This window comes from Neocloeon triangulifer, unplaced genomic scaffold (genome assembly GCF_031216515.1).
Source record: "Neocloeon triangulifer isolate White Clay Creek 2 clone unplaced genomic scaffold, ASM3121651v1 ptg000002l, whole genome shotgun sequence".
NCBI lineage: Eukaryota > Metazoa > Arthropoda > Insecta > Ephemeroptera > Baetidae > Neocloeon > Neocloeon triangulifer.
In genome coordinates, this window is record NW_026775545.1 from 6,679,790 (window position 1) to 6,703,061 (window position 23,272).

At 36.4% G+C, this 23,272-nt stretch overlaps 2 protein-coding genes across 2 annotated transcripts; one reads left to right on the forward strand and one right to left on the reverse strand.

Annotated features, from left to right (window-relative positions):
• Positions 1-253: 253 nt before the first annotated feature.
• On the forward strand, positions 254-2,100 carry LOC132205252 (mucin-2-like). Its single transcript, XM_059634203.1, has 3 exons — positions 254-424; positions 919-1,204; positions 1,616-2,100. Exons 1-3 carry the CDS (start codon positions 254-256, stop codon positions 2,098-2,100), a joined length of 942 nt encoding a protein of 313 aa, XP_059490186.1.
• A 122-nt stretch (positions 2,101-2,222) lies between these two features.
• Positions 2,223-21,721, reverse strand: LOC132203969 (uncharacterized). Its single transcript, XM_059632150.1, has 6 exons — positions 21,097-21,721; positions 8,527-8,852; positions 4,703-4,887; positions 3,892-4,200; positions 3,022-3,258; positions 2,223-2,962 (listed from the first exon to the last, which is right to left on the reverse strand). Exons 1-6 carry the CDS (start codon positions 21,609-21,611, stop codon positions 2,699-2,701), a joined length of 1,836 nt encoding a protein of 611 aa, XP_059488133.1. The 5' UTR covers positions 21,612-21,721; the 3' UTR covers positions 2,223-2,698.
• Between the last annotated feature and the right edge of the window lie 1,551 nt (positions 21,722-23,272).

The window sequence follows — 23,272 nt, forward strand, 5'->3', positions numbered from 1 at the left end:
CCATAAACGAATAATTGTGGTCATGATGATAAAAAATTTCCGACCACATAAATTAAACAAATTTTTGAATGTATCGCAGAAAATGAGAAATATATTGTATCATTTTAGCTCATTGAAAGTCATGATAGGGGTTAATTTTTATTTGTCAACCGATATTATAAGCAATACCTTGAAATGCTTTTGATGGGTGCATTGGGAGATAAAGTGTGCAGGGTGCATCGTCAGATATTATGCAGCGCGCCTATTTCGTAACATGCAAATTAATGCACCTCTTCTCCTGTGCAATGCAAACACGCGTAAAATTGTGTCACTGGAGTGTGCAAACAAACTTTTCCTATTTAAGGAGGATGTTCTTTTTAAGGTGTCATTTGACATCCTGGATCCAGTGAATGCAATGGAGCAGAAATTGTGGAGACAAATTTTTGTGAGTGTGCTTTTTGTTTGTTAAAAAAATTGTTTTAATACTTTTTTTTTAAATTTATTAATCGGAAAAGTAAATATTCATTTCGTGATTTTTATTGGTTTGCAATAATTTTGCTACACAAATATATTTGGCTATACTTGTTAGCGGAATACAACTATGATTTTTTTCTCTCTTGGCTACCTTTTTTATTTAAAAAATGATAAAGTTATACACCTCTTTACTCTAAAACAACATTAGTGAAAATTACCAAAATTAATAATTATTGTTATTTTCATATTTTCAAGCACCAAAAATTAATTATTGTGTTTTCACAGTGCTTACAACTATTATAACCTTTGCATTTCCATGAAAGAAATATTTCAATTATTTTTTTTTTTCATCCGTAAAGGAACAATTTTTTTTATATAACTATTAATAAGGATATTTGATGAAGTTTAAATATCAAAAGTGAATATTTCGAACAATTTTTTATTGCAATCTTATCCATCACACAGGCGCTCACATGCCTATTACCAGTGTGCCTAGGAGTGGCCACCGATGCCGACTGCACCGGCACAACAAACCCTCCCTCTGCGTGTGAATCACCCACTTCCTACAAGCAGTGTCAGTTCAACCCCAACACCGGTGTATTGGAACTATCACCGACGATTACTACAACAGTCGATTGTACTTCAGGACAGACATGTTACAAGGACAACACAAAAGCCACAGACAAAACAACTCCGTGCGGTGCTCCACCGCCGGCATGCACAGTCGAAGGGAAATTTGCCTTCAGAGAAAGTAAGTGGTCACAATTGTATTAAATTTTCTATTTAAAATTTAATTATCAACATTAAAGTCAAAATTAAATTTTTAGAGAAATAGAAAATTTAAAATTTTCCTGACCATGCTAAGGTTTAAAGCTATATTTAAAAAAATTGACAATGACATTCAAATTTAATATCCAATTTTCCTATATGTTTTTTTTTTTATTAGAGCTGGACTACAAATTCAGATAAGTAAGCTTTGAACTTTTCCGCAGCTCGCAACCAAAACGTGTCGTAGGAATTTTTTCCTCCAAAAATTACAAACAGTTAAAAAAATCTTATAAAAGCAAAAGTATTGAAATTTTTTTCAATTGCAACTTACAACTCATCCCCGATTTGAAATGCTTATAATTATTAATATTATTATTATTTTTTTGCAAATTAGGAGGCTGTTCAATCTTTTACTCCTGCGTTAGTGATGGCGGCACCAATTTCCAGCAGGCAATAGTCACTTGTACCTCTGGCTTTGAATACAGTGAGGTCCTAATGAAATGCGAGCCGATCGCCACTGCAAACTGCTCCGTGCCTCTCCCGGCGCCCACTTTGCCTCCTGCGACCACTGCCAAGCAAACCACGTCAACCACCCTTGCCCCTACAACAGCAAAACCCACCGTCGCCTCTACAACCACACCCAAGTCAACCGCCGCCTCTACAACCCCTGCAACCACCATCACAACCAGCGCCCCTTGCAATAATATTGGCGCTCGATCTGCCGACCCCAAGAACTGCCGCAAATTCATGAGGTGCTCGATTCAGAATGACAAGATTCAGATGGTCTCGATGCAGTGCCCGTGGAGACTCAAATACGACGAGAACAAGAAGATCTGCCGGAGAAATGTTGAATGCGGAACCAGGTCTATTCTTAATTGAAAAAAAGATGAAAATGCTTGTAAATTTTCATTGAGAGTCATTTGAATAAAAATTGATAATTGCAAAAAAATTTCAGATATTTTCATCATTGCAATAAACACAGAATTGTTTTTTAAACATTTTAAATTTTTTCATAACAAGCTTTATTTATTGCAAAATTTCAACATTTGTACAAACAATAAATAGTGTAGGAACGCTATCCAATATCAAAATAACATCATTTTGCTTACAAAGAGAGCTTCTGGTTTTAACAAATAAATTTTTCTCTCACAAATCTCATAAAATAAACTTGGATTTCCATTGAAATCAATATCTATTAAGATTTAATTTTACAGGACGACTAGAAAGAATAAATCAGTATATTTACAAATCAATTAAAATATTTAAGCTTAGTTTTGCAAAAATACGCGACAAAGTTTTTTCTGTGAAAGATTTGGCTAAAATTTTGTACGTCTATACAATCAAGAAATAAGTGAGGAGTGTCTCCCCTGTAAAGTATACAGTCGTTCGATTTTAATACTCTGTGTGGCAAGGCGTTTGAGTCAACTAGAGATTTGTACTTCTAACAATTAAAACAATTTTTCACTTCTGCTTGAAACTATGGAAGGTCATTGTCATCTTCGATTCCACAGCAAAAGGAGCAGTCATTTAACCAGCCAGCTCTGCGCAGGCCAATGATGGCCAGGAGGGCGGCCGCAAGGGCCAACAAGGCCAGAACAGGCGCCACTATTAGCAAAGCCAGGTCAACGTCAGGCACACACTCAGGCAACACAATTTCCATCACTCGCACGTCCTGGCTGCCGCCACACTTGATCTGGTTTGGCTCAGGCGTCAGCAAAACCATCGTCTCGTTTAGCCAAGTCTGAAAATTAGACAAAAAAATAATTTATTCTTTTATTTTTTTCTTAGAGATAAATTTACCTGGGTTTCAATTATTGCACAATCGTTGCAGTCAAAGGAATTGGCGTCCAAATTGATGGACACAAGACCGTCAATTTCTCTGCGGCCGCTTCTCAGACTGAGGGCTGTGATCAAATTGTGCGAAACGTCCACCCTCTCAGCCCAGGTAGCAAAACGGGCGCCTTCCAGCGAGCGGATGATGTTGTGCGCCAGTCTCAAAGTCACCACACGACCCTCAGTTACAATGTCATCCACTGACTGAAATAAATAGGACAAAACTCATTTAAATTTTAAGGTTGAATTTTAATTTATTATATAGTAAAAAATCCCTTTTATTTAATTACGTAGCAAGTAAAAATTATTAGTTTTACATTTATTACAAAAAAATTTTGATTTGTTTTAAAAAAAATTTAAATTACAATCTTTACACAAATATTTTAATTTTTGCCTTTAATTTATTAATTTAATAATTTAAATTTTTATTTATTTTCCTAAAATTCATAAAAAAATTATTGTGGTAAAATTATTATATAAATTTACAAATTGTATGACTCAAGTTTGTGTACATGAACATATTGTCAGTTCCTTGTTTTTTATTGAGAATTAATCGAGGATCCATTTATTCAATGACATATAATTAAATTGTTGTTTTATTCATTTTTCAATTCTCAAAACCCAATTAAAAACCAGGGAAACAGTGAAAACAAATTGTCCTCATTACTAATGCCCAAATTTGTACCGAACCCCACAGAAAAAACCCTTCTTTCCTTTTTGTGTTGATAAAAAATCCCAATTAATCGGTGCATTCTCCAGAGCTCACAAAATTAAGGCGGCACCGGGAAGACACACAGGAAGGAGGAGGCGATTTGGATTAATTGGAAAGCTGTGTACCTGGAGCGCGTTGCTGGAGACGTCGAGATCGTGGAGGAGCGATAGGCGCAGTTTGGGCCCGCGGACCAGCTTGTTTCGGGCGAGGCTGAGGTGCCTGAGGCGCGGGCACGGCACCACCAGGCTCGCCGGCACCACCGACAAAAGGTTGTTGGACAGATCGAGCCTTTGAAGCGCCGGCAGCGGCGACAACGCGCCCTCCGACACGTGACGCAACCCGCAGTGCGACATGTTCAGCACTGCCAGCGCCGGCAGCGATGGAAGGGTGTCCACCATCAGGACTTCCATCTGCACCCCGGACAACTGCAGGTCCTGGCAACAGCAATGGACAAGGATTTTTGTTAAAATTGTTTAAATCTAAAAATATTTGAAATTGAAATGCATTTTTTCCCTCTATCCTACATTTTTTTAAAAATAATTTTGAATTGGAAATTGATACTGAATTTAAAAAAAAAATAATATCTCATTTTCAGAAAAATCATATAATTATATATGGTTAGGTTATTGATTGCGTGATATCTGCTTTTTTATACAAAATTTTTACTCTTACTAACAAACTCTAAAAGAGCAAATAATTTTGTTTAGTTATGAGATCATATGTGGAATTATAAAGGATTTTATGTCATCATTATCTCATTTAGCTGTGAAAAAATAAATGAAAATTATTTCTATTCTTTATTTAGTCAAGGAAATCTAAAACGTTTGATTTTTTCGTCAATAAATACACACAATTTTAAGGTAGACTTTAAATCACCCAAAATGACCACTATTTTATTTCAAAGTTTTAGAGGCAATTTGAAATTAAGTACATTACCTGCAAATAGTCAAGACCTGTGAGCGCCTCTTTCAGGGCAGCGCTGCCCCCAATTTTGACCAACGCAGAGTTTCCATCCAGGGCGAGCCCTTTGAGGCCTCTTTGGTGCTGCACAAATTCTGGAAGTTTCTCAAGACCGGAATGTGACAACGCTAACCGCTGAATTTGGTCAGAGCCTGGCTCCCCTGAAATTTCAAAACATTCGGAAATGAATTAAAAACAATTAAATATCCAAAAACTTAATTTAATAATAATAAAATAAAATTGGCTCCAAAGGTGGATTTTAATTAATATTTAATAATAATAATAATAATAATAAAATGAAATTGGCTCCAAAGGTGGATTTTAATTAATATTATTTGAAACTGTTCCCCAGTGGCACTAGACATTTTCATCACTATATGAAAAGTATTTTGATAAGAATTTTAACCATTTACGATCGTGATCCTGATACGGAAAATTGAGTGACTCGAGATTCTTTACGAGCCCAAAATAAACAGAATAAAACGTCAAGCAGGAGCAGTAAACGAAAAAATTCCTTGGCATCTCCATGAGATTTATGTGACAAAAGCTCAAGAGAGGGAAAATAAATCCGACGCCGGCAGTCAAAACACCGGGACACTTAATCTGCTGCTGCGGGAAATGCAGCCATTCAAATCTCCACCACTCATTGACGCCTTCTGAAATAACATACACGCGCAACAATAAGAGTTTCCTTTCAGTGTCCACATTGAATAATATAAAATTAAATTTTCCTCTTGCAGCTAAAGGAGCGTAAAACCGAGATTTTTTTATTTGGGCGCGAGTGTGCCTAACAATAAGAGGAAAAGGTAAACAAAGCCGGTATCAAATGCAAACATGTAGTAAAACCAGTTTCTTATACCACCACGACGCGGACGGGGCCTTCTAAAAGTGGGCCTCGCGCGACAGATGGGCAAACAAGCGATTAAAATATCAACCTAATTTCGTACTTTGAATTATTATCATTTCATTGTTTCAAAACGAAGTCACGGTTGTTTGTTAATGAAGTGCATGACCGTAATTTTTATTTTCTTCGAATTTGATGTTTGTTTTTAACTTTGTTAATTAAAAAAAAAAACCCAAATATTTTTCTACTTATGGCATTGCGAGTCTAATTTATGGCGCATATCATGCGTGGGATGATTGATTTACGAGCAATTATCTAGCAGATCGAGGTGTGACCCCGCATCGGGAAATGGTAATTGCGTCATTATCTCGAATAATTAAGGAAGGATCACAGTGCACCGCTCTCACTTTTTTAGTTCTCATTTTTTCCATCTCCGTCGTTTCACTCGGCCGAAGAAAAGGGTTAAGAGATGAGAGATGGAATAAAATATGCGCATTCATCACCCAAGTTGCTCCATTTGGAGGTGTAATGTTGGGGAATTTGGTATGAATAGAGCACGAACGCGAGTAATAAAACACCTCTTAAGCTGGAATGTGTAACGTGACTGCCCTCCATTGTTGTCAGAATAAATTTTGGGCTTTTCTATCTCTTTTGATCTCTACTGGATATATACGGTGTCCTCTATATTTTGAATAATAAAATCAAGAGGTTTGAAAAGAGGAAACTGAAATTTGATACGACGAAAAAAATTCAAATTTAATGATAGTAAAAATAAAAATAGGTTTTTTAAAGTTTAAACAATTATTTTCCAGACTGTTGTTGTTGCTTTTTTTAAGGAACTCTTGCTGATGAAGAATATTTGAATTTTTACCTTGAAAACTTGACGTTTTAAATTAATTAACAGAAAGTTGAAGATTAAAAATGCGTGTTTGCCCAGAGTAAAATTACAATATTTGAGATCCCCGCTGCGAAGAGCCGACCCGCAAGTTGGCTTTGTTTTCATCGCCGCGGTTTTCGAGAAGTCGGCCCCAATGATGAAGTGGACGCTTAGAATGATTTAGGTCCACGAATGCTGAGCCACATTGCATACATTAAGTTTGTAAGAAACAATGAGAAATAATTAATTTTTAAAAATATCCAAATCATCATCTTGAAGAAGAAGCGTTTTTTATATTTCCCTTGGTATTAAAAAAAATCTTGCTCATCAAAGCTCCGTTGAAAAACAAGTTTGATTTGCGATCAAAGTGGCAAACGGTGAATATTGAGACAGAAAAAAAATTATCAAGTCTTAAATGGCTACTCTCATCCGCAGCATAAAATTTATTCAAACTTCGCGGTGTAATGAACTCTCTTGTGATATTTTTTGTCATCACGATTATGGCGAGGAACGACGCGGCGTGCACTCGGAATAAAGAGAGGGACAAATGTGAAGTTGTCATTGAGAATGGGCAGCCATTGAGGCGAAACTGGACGGACTGGTCGCAGCGTTTAATTTGTTGCTGTTTACAAGCGAGACGCTGCGGTGGACGAAAGTAAAAACTAAAAATACAGTTAACCACTCTTGAGGCGGTGCTGCTGGACCAAGCGATGCTCTCGGATAGATGATAAAGTGCCGGCCGTAGGGAGATGATTTTGTAGAATCTTCGAATATCAAATTATATGTGTATGATCATGCCAGCCGTCAAGAAAAAAAAAGAAGAAAGAGCCGAGAGAGGGAGATGCATCTCTTTCTCTGGTAATTTTTCACCGCTGCATCTATTCTTTCACGACTCAAGGCCCCCGGCTGATTTCGAGTTGGTCGATCAATTTAATATGCAAGCTTTTTATATTCAATTTACGCCGCCAATTAAAACGAAAAGAAATTATATAGGAAGTGATAAATGCTAAATATTTATATGCATTTGGCTTTTAGAGGTTATAAAAAAGGAATTAAAGAGAACCGTTGCATCTTCGAAATCCTTTTGATGGTCTTTTCACTTCGGTGAGGACGTCAATGGCCATTAATAAAGCTCGTACACCTGTTCCGATGCGGCGCATGGATTTGCTTTCGAGACAATAATTTCTGAGGATTTATATTTGATTCGGTGTTATGATTGACGCGCGGCGAGAGAATATATGGAGGGGTCCCTGCTGCGTATCAAATGCCAAATTTTTAGTCAGCTTGACGAATAAGTCAAGTGTGTGTTGAGCGAGTAGGGTTTTTTTGAAGTAATAAAAGCTTCAAACACATGTGAGTTTTTCTTACCGACAAGTAAGCACATGAAATGAGAAAATTTTCATTAGATTTCACCCAAACTCACTTGACTGATTTCAAGTTATGAAATACAATATGAGATGTGGTAACAAGAGAAACTTAAAACGTATATATGAAAGTATCAAATATAATTATCGTGGAAATTTTTACTTAACGAGTCAATATTACAGTGGAAAAAAATTTTAAAAGTAATTTTCCTACTCCGTCTAAAAATAGAAATCTGTTGATCTTCAAATCTTGAAATATTTTGTCTGTATTTTATGATTGTGATTGCATGTTAATATTAATATCAAGAAAGCTTATTCTAAAATTGAATATTATGGGAATATTCATTTCATAACCTTAATTTGATTATGAGCAATTAAATAGATAAAAAGAGGGGCAAAAATTTAATAGTAAAGTTTGGAATATTCTTTTGAGGAAAATTGAAAACAAACAACAACAAAATTAAAATTTTGAAATTCAAATCATTTTTAGAACTGGTCAATAATACACGTGCTTATGATGCAAGAGATTGGCTTTGAGTTTTAGTGTGGAAAGTGTTTAATTGCGGTACTTAAATTTTATGGCCAATTTCACCAATCGTGAGTTTACCCCATTACAAGAGACGCGAAGCGGCTTTTAATCTATAAAAATAAGAATCGACCAACACCGAGCGAAGCCGCAACTGATCGAAGATAGCAAAAAGTCAACAAAACTCACACGAGGAGAGGTTTCCGAGCGCGCTGTACGAGAGGTCCAGTTCAGTGACGTTGGCCCCGACGCCGGCCGGCAACGCTTTGGCCTGTTTGTTGGGTTCGACGCCCGGCGGCCGCTCGGCCTCTGGCCGCCCGCCGCGGATCCGCAGACTCTGGAGGCTGTCGGTGGGCAGGTTGCGCACCACCGAGTGGCCCTTGGCGCTCCGGTCAGGGAAGCCGGACGCGGCGAATGAATAGTTGAAGGACAGAAGCACCAGGTCGAGTTGCGCGGCCACGTCCACTGCCGACACGGCCACCTCCCTGATGCAACCCCCTGAAGATTTTTCATCTCTGAAATCATAGTTAATTATATTTATTATTTGTGGTTTATTTCAAGTTTTATAAAATAAAATATGAATGCTAAACTATGACATTATTATAAATTATTTCTAAATTTTTTAGTCATAATTTATAATAAATTGATATTATGAGAGCTAAAACATGTTTTTGCCTTTTATTATTTATTTTTTGTTTGTTACGTTCTGTTTGATTGCAATTGCAATATTTTCTTTGATCGATCGCTCTGTCAACTATATTTCATTGTCTGCAAATTTTGATTTTAAGCAATTTGAGATTTCTTTTTTAGTTCAGAAAGGTGCATACATTTTGCTGACAATCAATTTCAAAAATAAATAATTTCCAACTCTTTTTAGTTATATTATTTATTATGCATATAAAATTGTTTTATTTTTTATTTTTAACTAAGTTACTTTATATTTTTTTCAGAAAGAGAACATTGCTGAGATACTGTCTGATGTTTTGTGTGCATCTGATTATCTTTAAATCCCCCTCTAGTTCCTTGCCCGTTTATAAAGAAAGAAAAAAAAATAAGCGCCGCTTGTGAAATAACAAGTGCTTTCTTCAGGGCCGGGCGTTGAAGTTACCGGTATGACCGGTGGAAAGAGATCCCCTGCTTCTTTTTTCGGAGCAACATGAAATATGACTCTCCATGCTTTTGATATCACGCGTCCTCTCCTGAATAAAGCTTTAATTAGAATTTCGGTCCAATTTTAATTTAACGGGCGGGCAGAGCTCATTTACTTTTAATGAGAGCTGCGTCGCCAAAAGCGATTCTCCAAAAGTCGAATTCGGCCTCCGTCCTAGGAAGTAGTTAAGTAGTGCCCAAAAAAGATTTTTTCGGTCAACAACAATCTGGACGGCGTGACCGCTAATTTATTTTCGACGAGTAACAGAACTTTTTCGGTTGATGATTCTGCTCCGCGAGTTTCGGAGGCTGAATTTGGGAGAAACGATTTTTCCTCTCGTTTGCTCGAATAATGATTGCCAGGCAGGGAAATCGTGTTTTGTGGAGAAAAACTCGTGTTTGCTGCAGCTTTTTTTTATTGGACGTATAGAAACTCAGGCAGAGATTTATAATCGTGCCTTTATTGCCCGTCTTGTTAGGCGCGAGAGAAAATAAATTACACACTCGAAAACGACTGACGCGTACACAAAACGCAGAATAGAAATGCATCTCGGCAGTGGCCAAGGATGAGAGCCGTTTTTGGACTTTGTGATTGTGTGTGATTGCTGTGTGGCGAAAACAATGGGACAACAGCTAGCCTTGGGGGCTTTGGAGGGAACGATTTTTGGAGATAAAATCAGTGGCGCCTTATGGCAGAAAATTCGGCCTCTCACACCTTCAATTTTCGAACTAATTAACAATTTGAATATTTATCCAGCAGTGTTCCCACAAATTATTGCAGGAAGTTTAAAAATCTATAATTATTATTATTTTTTTTAATCAACTTTTAAACCGCATTATGGTGAGTAGTTTGAATTTGATAATACCAAGTTTCTTATTTTGGAGTGTAAAAAATTAATCTTTAATTTTTTCTCTGCAAATTTCTGCTTTCTCCTCTGGATTTGTTTTTCTAATTTTTGCAAGCGTTTCTTCATAATAATTTCTTTGGTTAAAAATCATTTGCACTTTTTGTATTCCTCACAAATTAACATAATCGCTATTGAAGCTTTTGCGCGCAAATTTAGGCATTAATGAAATAAATAATATTTTGTTGCTTACAACAAATTTTTTTTAAATTCCCTTTATAGTTATTCTAATGAACGGGAATACAAGTGAATTTTTAAGTGAAACGCCAGCACCTGTTTAGCACTGTTTAGGAGACTTTTTAGCTGATTTCAAGAGGATCAAGATCAAGGTTTTTTTTATAGAAAATTTAAACAGAAGCTTAGTGTTTTGTGCAGTTTCTACAGATGTACAATTTATTGAACTGCAAATTTCTTTTCTGATAAAAGTTGCCCGATTATATCAAATAACTGGTTTTCGGTGATTTTACAACCTGAATGTTTTTTTAATTCAAGGCATAATGTGGGCTTTATTAATGCATTCTAGACATTTTTGACAAACTTTAGAAAATGGTGATTGCATATTTTTCCTATTTCTATAACAAACACTTAATTAAAAAAATTCTCCTCAAAAATTTAACATTATTATTATTTATCTTTTCCGTTGGGCCTTATTAATTACTTTAAAGATGGGAGAAATTTGCTCTCACATGGGAATTAGTTTTTTTATATAAATGATTCAGCGCAGGATGGAGATACCGATATTATGCAAACGAGCGGGTAATTCACATTCTCCGATTGTGAGTGAGAGAAGCCGCAGAGTTAAAAGGCTCCCACAGGGCATGCAAATGAAATAAAAGGCAATCAGCGCCGCTCACGAACGACATTAAAATTTTAATTTGTTCCTCTCTCTCTCACAATCGGTGCCTGTTAAAAATCCATCACTCGTTTGGGTCGAACAAGATTCCAGTTTCCCACGATTTTGTGTTAAAAAGCAGAGAGTGTTTGGGTGCATGCGCGTTTGACGGGAGCTTCATATTTATTATATTAATGTGTGTAGCACGTCAAAGACGGGCCGAAAGAGCAGCGCGCGAGTTACACATAATAAAAAGAATTTCCTGATATCGTCTCGCCGCAGCTATTCACAATGCTGCTGCTGGAGCGCGGATAAATGACTCTGACATTTCTGATGTAATAAAGGGCTTTTAGGATTCCGGTCGCATCCCATAAATTACCGCACAGATTGTGGGACGCGGCACCTGTGCAGACGGACGAACCCGCGCAGAGAAAAGACAGTTCAGGGTGCATCCTTTCACACAGGACTAAAAATTATAATGGTCCTTAAAATGACACACCATCCGCCGGAGATGGAAATGTTTAATTCATAAATTTTCGGCTGTAATTTTTGTTTGGAATTTTTTAAACGTGCACGCGTGAAATTATTTAAAAATAATTGCAGTTGGCTTTGCAAAGGTGTGGACATTCCTTATTGTTCCTGAAGAACATTGGTGAAATAAATTTTTTCGTTTCATGCAAGTTTTATGTTTGTCAATTGATAGAAGCGCTAAAAAACTGAAAAAATTTATAAAATGAGAAGTTGTTTGTACTTTTTTTAACGTTATTAATAAGTTTATTATTAATAAGCGCTATAATTTGGTAAAGTTCCTATATCATGAAGACCCCCCATCAGCCGCAATCTTAAAAATTTTGTTTTTAAGTTGCTTATAATTTTATTAATGTTTCTTTTACTTTTCTGAAATGACAGAGCAAAAGAGACTTAAAAAAAAATAATGTTTTTACTGCTTTCTTCAATGCACAGCCCGCAAAAATGCACAGTAATTCCCTAATCACCTCTTTTTAAATCTTTTTAATTCCATATACAATATGTTTGCTTCCCTGCGAGTGAATGTCGTTTAGAAAAATAAATATGTGTGGTCGTCGACACTCTTGGAGGCAAACAAACTTTCAAAAACGAATCAATCTCTGGTTCAGTGGAAGATTCCTTAATTTTTCTTTGCAGTACCACAGAATATATAAAATAATCCCGGCCATTCATCCTTTCAGCTGGAGGTGATTTGTGTTTTTTTAATGCCCTGTGTAAATAGTGGTTAATAATTGTGAATCGGTGTTCGTTTTTTTCCTTTCGGCTCCAATGAAAGAAAGGTTGATCGCGTTCCTATAGTGTATAAAAAGGTGGTCTCGGCTGATGGGTGGTCTCTCCGCGGCGAGACCGAAGGGGAGGAAATTAAAACGTTTTGTGGCTGGGCATGATTCTTTGGATTCTTCTGCTTTTTTCTTCCACTGCTCTCGTAATTTATGAGCGTGCGTCGCTTCGGCGCAATTTAGATCATCATCTCGTCCCGATCACGCGCATTGTTCGTTCCTCGCAGCATCTGCATTATTTTATTTCTCTCTCGCGATCATTCGGATGTGGAAAAGAAAACCCTCATAATCCAACGGTTGTTTTAGCTCGCAATCGGTAGAGGAAATTTCTTCCTCTCGTGAAACAAACGCAAGCTCGTGCGCGCCACACAAAGATCGGAAGGCGAGATAACATCGCGCGTCTGATTTTTCAGTCAGAGGTCGATGATTTTGGGTCGAACGTGAAGAGTGACAGCGCTTTCCCACACATAAATCTCAACGCTTGGACACGATTTGTATTCCGATGAAGATGTTCCTTTCTCTTGGAAAACCCACAAACTGCTGTTTAGGATGTAAATTTGTCTTTCGAGAAACATTTATGTTAAATCAAATTAAAATAGGAATAAAATATATCAGAGCGATCCTAAAACTTGACAAAGTTAGTCTGCGGATGAAGTGGCCACTTTTTATTTCCGCAAGAGAAAGGAGTTTTAATCTGTTCATCTTTCTTAATATCTTTATTATCTTTGATTTAGTTACAAATAAATTGTATTATGTATGATGCAATTATATTTAGTCAATTCGCAAATAAATTTAAAACGTGTGAGGGATTTTTACTTAATTAATTGTTTAAAATTCAAGTTCAAGAGTATAAATAGAAATAAAAAACTGCATATCCGTTTTTGTAATCAAACCAACATCAGAATGTGTTTTAACGGCGCAGAGGGCACTATTTTGATTATAATAAAGGTACTATACAAGTTAATGACTCGTAAAACTTCCCGATTTCCTGCCTCTCCTTTGCTCTCGTCTTGCATAATTCATTCAAAAACCACCAACGTTCTATGCTTTCATTCCCCAAGTTTTTCTTCCCAAATTCATTGTTCTGGCCACTTTTTATTTCCGCAAGAGTAAAAGGAGCTTTTGTGCGGCGTAAAGAAGTTGCAGCGTCCTTTGGCTTTGTTGTGGGCCCAACAATGCGCGCGTGGAATGCAGCGCGGAGAGGTGCCTTGAAAGGGAACATTTCACAGACGAAACAAGCGTTTCGAACAAAGGAACGACTTCCAGGTAACAGGAATGACGACGACGAGTGAACGTAATGCTGCAGAAACAGCGAGATTCAGACACAGACTCCGAGTCTACGCTCGTGGTCCAGAACAACAGAGTGACGGCTCAGCGCTTTTTCAGTTAAGGAAATGTAATTAAAACCGCTTGCTAGAGACTCCACTGTTCTGAAGTTTACAAAACTTCCACTTAATTCTCGTGGTGCGAGCTAACGTCAATAAAAATTATTTTTGCAGATTTATTTACAATTTTATTATGAAAGCAGTTATTATTTTTTTTTTCAATTTTATTATAAATTAGATTCTTTTGCTCAAAATTTATTGTAAAAAAAAACACTCGCACTAAAAAATTATCAATAAATATTTAAATAATTTTGTCTTAATCCATTCTGTTTCTCATGGTCAGCTTTGATTCTCCAGGCTCTTGATCTGCTCTTGATGACAAAGGGAAATTATTTTCTTTGAAATTAAGCGATAAAATTTCATATACATATTTCGAGATCTGGAATAATCAGATCCCCTCAAAAATATTCATCTTTTAAGACTTTTAATAATTCAACTTTTTTCTATCGTGAGCCTCTTGATGAGAGAAAGAAATCTGTCTTATTTAAATTCTTATTGATTTTTTTTTTGTTTTTAGTTAAAAACAAAAACAGAGTCTTGGAATTTCAGAATGCAATAAATAAATATGATTGGAAATAAATTTAACAATAATAATATTAACTACAAAAGGATGAAAACTAAATATATTTTTAAATACATTAGCACATTAACAGTAATAAGGTGATAAATAAAAATTTAAAAATCAATGAATTAACTTACTAAACAATAAATTTAGAAGTTTGTTCATCGTAATATGGTTTGTTTTATACAAATTTAAACAATATTATTCTAAATTTATTGTATATTTGTTAAACAATTTATTAAATTTAATAATAAAAATTTGTACGTCAAGTATTAATTGTATTATTTATACTGCCCAATAAAACTTTCAAGATACTTTTTTACGAGCAACCGTAATAATAAAATATTATGTTTGGTCACTTTTCACTTTCCATCCCACACTTGCATGTCATATACATTCATACACTTCAAAAGTGTCGGTGAACAAGAGTTGTAAATAAAGAGCAATATTATATAAGTGTGTGTGTGAGTGTCGCAGAGCCATTCACCGCATGCAGTGAGAGCGTAATTAGACGAGTTGTTATTTATGAGGTGCGTTTCTCATCAGCAGGCGCGGCGTCATTACACGAACAGGAGCGTGCGTAAAATATTAAGAATGGACGAGAGAGCATTACGACATTATAAATTTGATATATTACGCGTGTGTGTAAAAAGTTGCTTTTGCGTTTCATTCACCGCGCGCACATTTTCTTGTAATTCAATCTTCAAAAAGGGCAACTTGCTCGGCAACGCCGCGGGAATGACTTCATATTTGAAACATTATATTTTCAAGAAAAGTTGAGAAACAGCAGAGAAGCTCGTCAGTCGAAGAGAACTGAGAACGAAAACTCCCCATTCACAAAGTCAACAAACCTCTAGAGCTTGGTTTTTAAAACTCTCATGGTGCTTAAAATAATAAACACAAATCTAGAGACCAAATACGAAAACAAATCATTTTATAAAAAGACAAAAACTGACAAAAGATATTATATAGAAGAAATCTTGAGATGAGTTTGAGCCAAAATCTTCTTCCAAATTTTTTTTTCTGTCATGATTAAACTTTTGAATATTTACGCCACAACGAAATATATTATGATCATTTTTTATAAAAAAAAAAAAAAAATATAGTTTCAGGTTGATAAAAGTTTAGTTTTTTAAAGAGGATAAGTTTTTCATTGCTGGAAATAAAAGAAAATAACATTCTTTTTTCCGTCTGAAATTATTTACAAGGATATCGAAGTGGACTTTAGTCTAAACCTTGAAAATAAACTTTAAGCTGGATTAAATTGGCCCGTTTTAAGATTTACTGACCTGAACTTGTCTGATTTCCTGTGTGCTTGTTAACTTTTTTATTCTATTTTTCGACGTGCACTTTTGGAATTAGTCTGCCTGGCCCGCGTGCAAGAAGTGCTTATTTATTTTTTTCGAAGGTCTGTCTGCCAAGCAGCAGCGCGGCAAGTCAGTCAAAATATCGGCTGGAGGTGTAATTTTACATCCGTTCTCACTCGACTTGGATTACCGCGCGCACTCGCACGCTGCTTATCTGCATTTTCTCTCCAATTCGTCTGCGGCAGACCCGCAAGTGCCCTCTCGGATTTTTTCCCTTCGAGTACATTCGTGGGCTTCGGGGAAGCGACAAAAATCGCTTCTCACGCACAATTAACGTGTGGGTTTTATTTTTAATGGAGAAAAAAGAGCGGCGAGGAAGTAGTCCGTTGTTTCAAAGAGTGCAAAGTGCAAGCTCATGCGTGTTAGTTGGGCACGAATTTTTATTAAGACGTCGTGATTCTTCAATTTTTTTCCATTCTGAGATTTCTGGGTTATTATATAGATCAGGAGGAACTTCAGAAGCTGTTCATATTAAAAATTATTATTTCTTTTGATTCTAATTACTTTAATTGTAATAAATTTAATGAAATCTCAAGAACTGACAAAATTGAACAAAATTTGCAATTGAATAAAAAAAAAAATTATATTATCCACTTCTTTGTTAAACTGGACAATTGATCGTCTGAGAAAAAAATTTAAATTTGTGACCTTTTTTAATATTTGACCATTTTTTTTTTAAACTTATTTACTAGTTTAGCTAAGTGTGCGCTGCTCTAGTGTCTTAATTTGTGTAGGGAGAATTAATCTTCTAGATTTTGTCTTGCGGGTTAATTTCCACTTCCTTAAGCTCTGTTAGACGAGGGGTCAACACTCAAGCAGAGCTCAAGTCATCAAGATAAAAACTAATCCCACTGTAGCGGATTACATAATTAAGCAAAGTTAAAAAACAATGGGCGTCACGTGGCGCATGCATAGAAGAATGGAAAGTGGGACTCTTCTTTTTAAATCCCCCTGTTTGAGAGGCTGGAAAAAAGAGAGCAAAAAAATACCGCGCCATAAATTTGTGGCTCGGTGACAGAACCGGGGCCCTTGCAATAATGCAAACAAGCGTTGTCTCATTTTTTTTCTTTGTTATCTGCGCAGAGTGCATTCACGTGGTTATAATTCAACACCTCCGCACGCGTGTCTCTTTGCTCGCAGAGGCAGATGGTGAGCGAAAAATGTACTTTATTCGGTGTGTGGGCCTCTTTGAATGGACCTCTCGAAGGCGAATCATCATCATCATCACATCGCGGGTGCCGTAAATCTCTGCTCCTTGACGCCCTTTCCTTCTCTTCTCTCATTTGCATAAACAAATAAACAAGTAGTGCTTGCGGTAGTTTGCTTATGTGTAATTTTTACGCGGCTCGATCGCGTGCTGATTGATCGTTTAAGCGGTCCGAAAGTCTCTTTTTCCGCGCCTCTGCTAATCGCTCTCTTGTGTATTTTATTGTTCTGCTGTTGGGCTTGAGAAGTTTTCAAAACTTGTCCAGTGAAAGCATTTGTGTTTTGCGCAGGAGCAATTTACGACGGCACTTTTCTACAGGAAAGTGAAGGCAGAACTGATTTCAAGCAGGAGTTCTGGTAAATGAGCGACGATTAAGCACATTTTATTTTAATTATACATAATGCTAACAAAAAAATCGTCCTTCACTTTGCTTACGGCTTAAAAAATTATTGTTTGTGTTTTACTGATCTGTTGAAATCGTAATAAAATTCTATGGGTGTATTGTTACATTAAAGCAATTTTGATGGAATTCAGATGTTAAGCAATTTCCTATTGTTTCATATTATATTTTATTTAACTCTCTATGTAAAGAAGCTTTATTTTCCTTTACAGTATTTTGTCATTTTCCATCGATCGCAAAGTTTTAACTAATATCAACATGCTTTTCAAATACATCTAACTAATTAGTGATGTTGTTCTTCGCTCATATTTTGGAAGATAAATACTTCTTTTTATGTTTCTTTCATTCACACTTATCAAACAATTAGTCTGACCGCTCAATTTGAAAATTATATATTTTACATTTTAATTCCTATTTGATCACAAAATATGCGGCTTGTATTTATACATTAAAAATAAAAATAATAACGTAATTCTAGATTAAATTTTAAAACGACGTGTATTATGTTGTGTTAGCAACAAATATGATTTAAAAATAAATATTTTGAGTAAAATAAACAATTTATAATAATATTTTGTAATTATATAAAATTTAATTAAAAATCATTAGGAATTTAAAATAATGTTATATTTAACTAACAATAACAACAACAACTGTTATTGCTATAGTAAAACTAATTTATTTATAATTAATTTAATTTAATATGAATGTGAATCGTCAAAAGTGATTTTGATCATATAGATAATTGTATGCTTTCTGAAATATATTAAGAGTGATTGAGTTGCTGTCATAAATTACAGCCTACAATAACTATGCAAATTAAAATCAACGTCGCCCATTTTATAATTTTCAATAAATCTCACTCAGCCGATGCATTTATAATTATTATTCTGGATGAAGCCAACGCTTCTGGCGTTCTTGAAGAGATGCATTTGCTCCAACGCAAGCGAGTCTTTTTCTATATAAACTGCGCCATATGTGCAGTGAACGCCCAAATTTCAATGTTTTCCAAGCGTTAAGAGTAGGTTCACGTTCAAAAAACACGATGTTGTTTCTCTGTTTTCCAAGTGGGCGCACTTTTTAATACACATTATAATATATCCTACACGCACAACTGGTTATTCTGCATTTAAATGCACTTTTCTCTTTTTTCGTCGTATCGTGTATTATGTTCCAGGTTGTACTGTCGTCAAAAAAAGAAAAAAAAATTGAATGTTTAATGTTCAGCTTTGTCGTTTTTATTTTCTCCGAGTGTGTATAGCTGGTATAATAAATGATTTTACGTTTTGTTCGAGAGTTTCTTTTATTTATTAACATTGAATAATAATTTATTTGAATTTCTTTTCAGGGAAGGGAGTTGCTTCTAGGTGGCGAAAATGTTCCATTCATTTTTCAATAGCAAAAGCCATTTTTCCCCACTTAAGGAACAATTGAGCAGAATGACGAACGGTTAGCCTCAAATATTTTTTCCATTTCATTATAGGAGCCTCCGTTCTGAAAGTTTTCCCAACAGACTCTGCTGGGTGTAAGTAGCGTATTTACACAAATTCCTTTTCGGGCGATCCCCAACGAGCAAAGGTAGCAGATTTACATAATGAAAAATGACTTGGCTGCGGCGCTAATGGCAGAGCGTCTCGTTTTATGCGTTGTTTGCTCTGGGCGTCAGGAGCATTTTTCTGTGGACTCATCTCACAGGGAGCAAAATCAAGCCGGAGCGAACATCAAAGAAAGGCTGCTGATTGATTGTTCATTTGGGCTTTATTCAAAACTCAACTGCGCTTGAAGCGAACGCCGTGATTTATTTTGAAAGCTCTATCAGCAAATTAGCTCGTGATGCACAGCCTCTTGATTTCCTATTGAAATCGATCAAATAATGGTCGTTAGCTAATTAAATTTTTAATTGTAATGAACAATGCACAGCTCTCTCGCTTATTCTTTAAAATTATTAAAAAGTGCAATAAAAAAAAAAATCAAATGCAAATTTCCAATAATTCTTTTATCATTACTTTAAGAGAGCCAAATTTTTCTGAAAATAATTTAAAACTCTGCAGATGGGACAAAAATTATCAAATAATAATCAATTTGAATTTAACAATTTTCTAGATCATTCGTTTTTAATGATATGAATTTCATGAGTGAAATGTTGATGGTGCAACATTATTGTGCACGATGGCAATCCAGATTTTCACTGGTTTCGCCTCGGTCTGGTGGAAAAGCGAGCGTGACTTGAGAATTACACATTTATTTTGTTGTTCATTGCTCTTTGCGGAGAGACGTCGCGGCGGCTGCAAAAGTTGCCGTGCCGCAGAATAAATCGGGTTTTACAAACTAAGTAAGTAAATCCAGACGCATGCAGCAGACGCAAAAAGTAGCGATGACTCACACTGCACAAAATCCAGGTGCATCTCGTTCTCTCCAAAAGAAAAATGCACCTGCGACGACGGGCAGCTAATTTCACACTCAAGTGGACAAAATTAGAGAGAAGCCGTGAAGAATACACCGGCGGCTCGTGTTACGCGTTTAATTTCGACTGATGCGATCTCATCTTTCCCCGGGTGCAAATTGTGTACTTCCTCGTTTTTTGTCTCGTTATCTCTTTTGTGCTGGGAATGGGGCGTCAAACCGCAAAAAGAGCGCGGCCGTAAATTCGAGGCGTTTCTACGGAAGCGGCAAGTTTTATTGCTCGTTATGCTGGTCGTGAATTTTTTGCTATAATTGTAAATGAAGAGAAAATGCAATCAGGGCAGAAAGTTCATGCATTGCAGCCGTTCGAATTTCCTCTGCATTCATAGTATATAAAAATCACTTCCTCTCTCTCTCGTGTCTCACGCCGTTTATAATGAGCGATAAAAGTGTAATAAAAAAACGGGAAACCCATTTTTTCCCAAGAATCTGTAAAAATTTATAAAAACATAAAATATGGTGCAGTTTGTAATTAGCTCAATCGCGCCTTGGGCGAATTCCGCATGGGCACATCATTAGAGCCGTAATTTGTACGCTGGCGCGCGTTTTCCCAGAATAATTTATGACATCTTATTTAATCAGTGTGATTGATATCACCTATTCCTGAAAACTCGGTGGACCTGAAAATCCATCTCACAACGGAAGATATAGCGCGGCCGGTGCGTAAAACCGCCGTGAGCGCGGCATTTTTCACAAGGGAAATTTCTTCGAACTTAGCGTTCCTTTTTTAATCTCAAGACGACGCGATCGCGATGGTTCTCTATTATACATTCGGTATACAGAAAAAGGGGCGAGCCGCATCAGACTCTTTATAATTATGCAAATGGGAAGATAAATATTTTGCAAGTAGATTTGTGTAGTGCAAAAAGTTAAGGCATCAAAATCTGATATTATTTTTATTTTTTAAAGATTAATTATCATATTTTAATTTATAATTTTATTTAATTAAAACTATTTTTTAATTTATTGTTGTAGTAAATTATAAAACATTATCATTTTTTCTAATTTTTATGTCTTTTTACAAAAACAGTATAAAAAGTTTAAATATCTTACAATGTGTACATTAAATGATATAAATTATATATTCCATGTTTGTGTTTTTTGTAAATATATTCACAAAACCGTTTTTAACTAATAAGTCAATCTTAGTTGATAAAATAAAGTATTTAAATTTCTAATTACCTTATCAGATCATCAGGGCAGCTTCTCTCGTCGAAAGTGGCGATTCCCGTCGCCACTCCGGGAGGCTCGAGGTCGGACTCCGCCCCCAGCAGGGCGCTATTTGCCGCCAGGTTGAAGAGTCTCTTGGGCATGGCCACTTTGGTCCTTTTCTCGCCGTCACCACCCTTGACCCTGGCGTAGGCCACCCCCAACAACACCAAACACGCTCTGCTCACACCCGGCTCCTCGTCGTCCTCCTGGGGCAGCACCCGGAACCTGAAGCGGTAGTCCAGGTTGACCCTGACGACGGAGTGGTACTCGGTGGCGGTCGCGTTCAGGGGCAGCGACTCGGACATGAGGCGGATGGTGCAGGTGAGCAGGTCGTCCCTCAGGGTGCAGTCGCGCCGGTGGAGCGGCTTTAGGGAGGCCCTGCTGCGACTCAGTTCGGCGCACTCGGCGTCCAGCGCCGTCGCCCTGGCCACCGCCAGCAGGCAGATGATGATGTTGAAGATGAAGAAGTAGAGTTTGTCGGCCATGGTTCTCACATGACAGCGTCGGTCGGTCGCCGCGCGATTTGCACCACGCTCCGCAGCAGATTAAGCGTGGCTTAGACGGTCATCCTGAGTCAAGGGCATCCACTGCTGCGGGCCCCGAGCGGCGCATGCGTCGCCCAGGTAGTCACGCTTGCTTCTTTTTACCTCTCTTTTCTTTTCTCGGAGCCTGGCTGCTCCTCCTCCCGGCTTGAGAGGAGAGAAAAAAGCAGCGCGTATATACTCTCTGTGTTGTGGTTCTGCCGCCGTTCTTCGCTCGATCATTAATTTTTTTTACTCTATGCTTCATTGCTGAGCACCTATTGTTATGTTGAACTCACGACTCTCTCCTGCGGATGATGGGGCCTCCACCTCGCGGGTTCGCCAGCAATGCAGAGCGCGGCCAAAGACGCTTTTCCAGTCTGCTGGAGTAGATCGCGTTCTATGGCGCTTTAAATTTTAAATGGACACTTAAACAGTACCAGATAAGTTAAAAGGCCAATAAAAATGCAATTTGATGTGCTCTATGGTTTAATAAAATTTAATATAACGCGATAGTCAAAGCAATCCAATCACTGTAATTTACTGAATTTTTCTTTTACTGCGTGTGATGTATGTTTTTTTATGGTGATTTGAATCAATCGTGAAATTATACCACAAAAGTCTTTCATTTTCAATTTTTATTGTTATTTATTCATAATATATCAAATGGCATTTCATATTCAAATAATTCATAATCCACAATAAGTTGACGAAAACAGGAAAGAGAGCATAAGCATAATCAAAATTTATGTTTTAAAAAATAATTTAAAGGAGAAAGTTAATTTTTGCAATTTTTTATTCTTTGAATTTTCAGGTAAAATACTTAATTTTAGCTTACAGTTATAACTGGCTTGTTTAGATAAATTTATTTACCTTAAAAAGTTTATTATGGAACTTGATTTTCTTCAATGTTTGGTCATATCAGTCATTGTGAATTTGATCAGTTTCAACTTTATTTTATCATCATTTGTATTTTAATATTTTTGTTCACAAATTTTTGCAATCATATTGCTTAAGAAATTTGTTTGTATAAAACGGCAAAGGATTAACAGTTATTGCTTAATTTTGAATCATTTACATATTGAAATGTTTGGAAATGTTCATGATATTTTTTAAGTCAGTAATAAAGAATTTAAATTTTTTCTTATTAAATTAAAAATTAATAAGAACGGAAACTGAACATTTAAGCTTTCTTTGGCTTTTTATGTAGTAAAAGCAACAAATTTAAATAACGCTAATTTTGATTCAGTGAATTTTTAATTACATACACTTTATTTCTTAAGTTTTACTAAAAAAGTATTTATGTAACTGAATTCTTGTTCTCGTTCTTTCTTGTGGCAAGTGCACATCAAATACAAAGTGTGTAGAGGATTGATGATGCGTGGGTGCAGCGCAGCTCTTACTTTTGTTGAGGCGGTGCACAACTGTACCTGAACACGGTTTATAGAAGAGCAAAGCGGCGCGGGCCTCTCGATCAAGTGTAGATGAGAATGTTCCCACCAACACTCATAATGCGCCCTTGTTTTCTTTAAAAGGGAGCCTCTCTCTCGCTCTCCGTAATAATAAGCAAAGCAGCGAGGAAGGCGCCGTAAAATGCTCTCATTCTACAGAGTGAATTGAAGTAC

Bases quoted from the DNA above. Each gene is read 5' to 3' on its own strand.
- LOC132205252 (XM_059634203.1), top strand. From the start codon at position 254: ATGCAAATTAATGCACCTCTTCTCCTGTGCAATGCAAACACGCGTAAA. The intron at 425-918 runs GTGAGTGTGCTT...TCCATCACACAG, and splicing joins AATTGTGGAGACAAATTTTT to GCGCTCACATGCCTATTACC. The intron at 1,205-1,615 runs GTAAGTGGTCAC...TTTGCAAATTAG, and splicing joins GAAATTTGCCTTCAGAGAAA to GAGGCTGTTCAATCTTTTAC.
- LOC132203969 (XM_059632150.1), bottom strand. From the start codon at position 21,611: ATGGCCGACAAACTCTACTTCTTCATCTTCAACATCATCATCTGCCTG. The intron at 4,888-8,526 runs GTGAGTTTTGTT...TTGAAATTTCAG, and splicing joins GCTCGGAAACCTCTCCTCGT to GGGAGCCAGGCTCTGACCAA. The intron at 4,201-4,702 runs GTAATGTACTTA...TGCTGTTGCCAG, and splicing joins CAGGTCTTGACTATTTGCAG to GACCTGCAGTTGTCCGGGGT.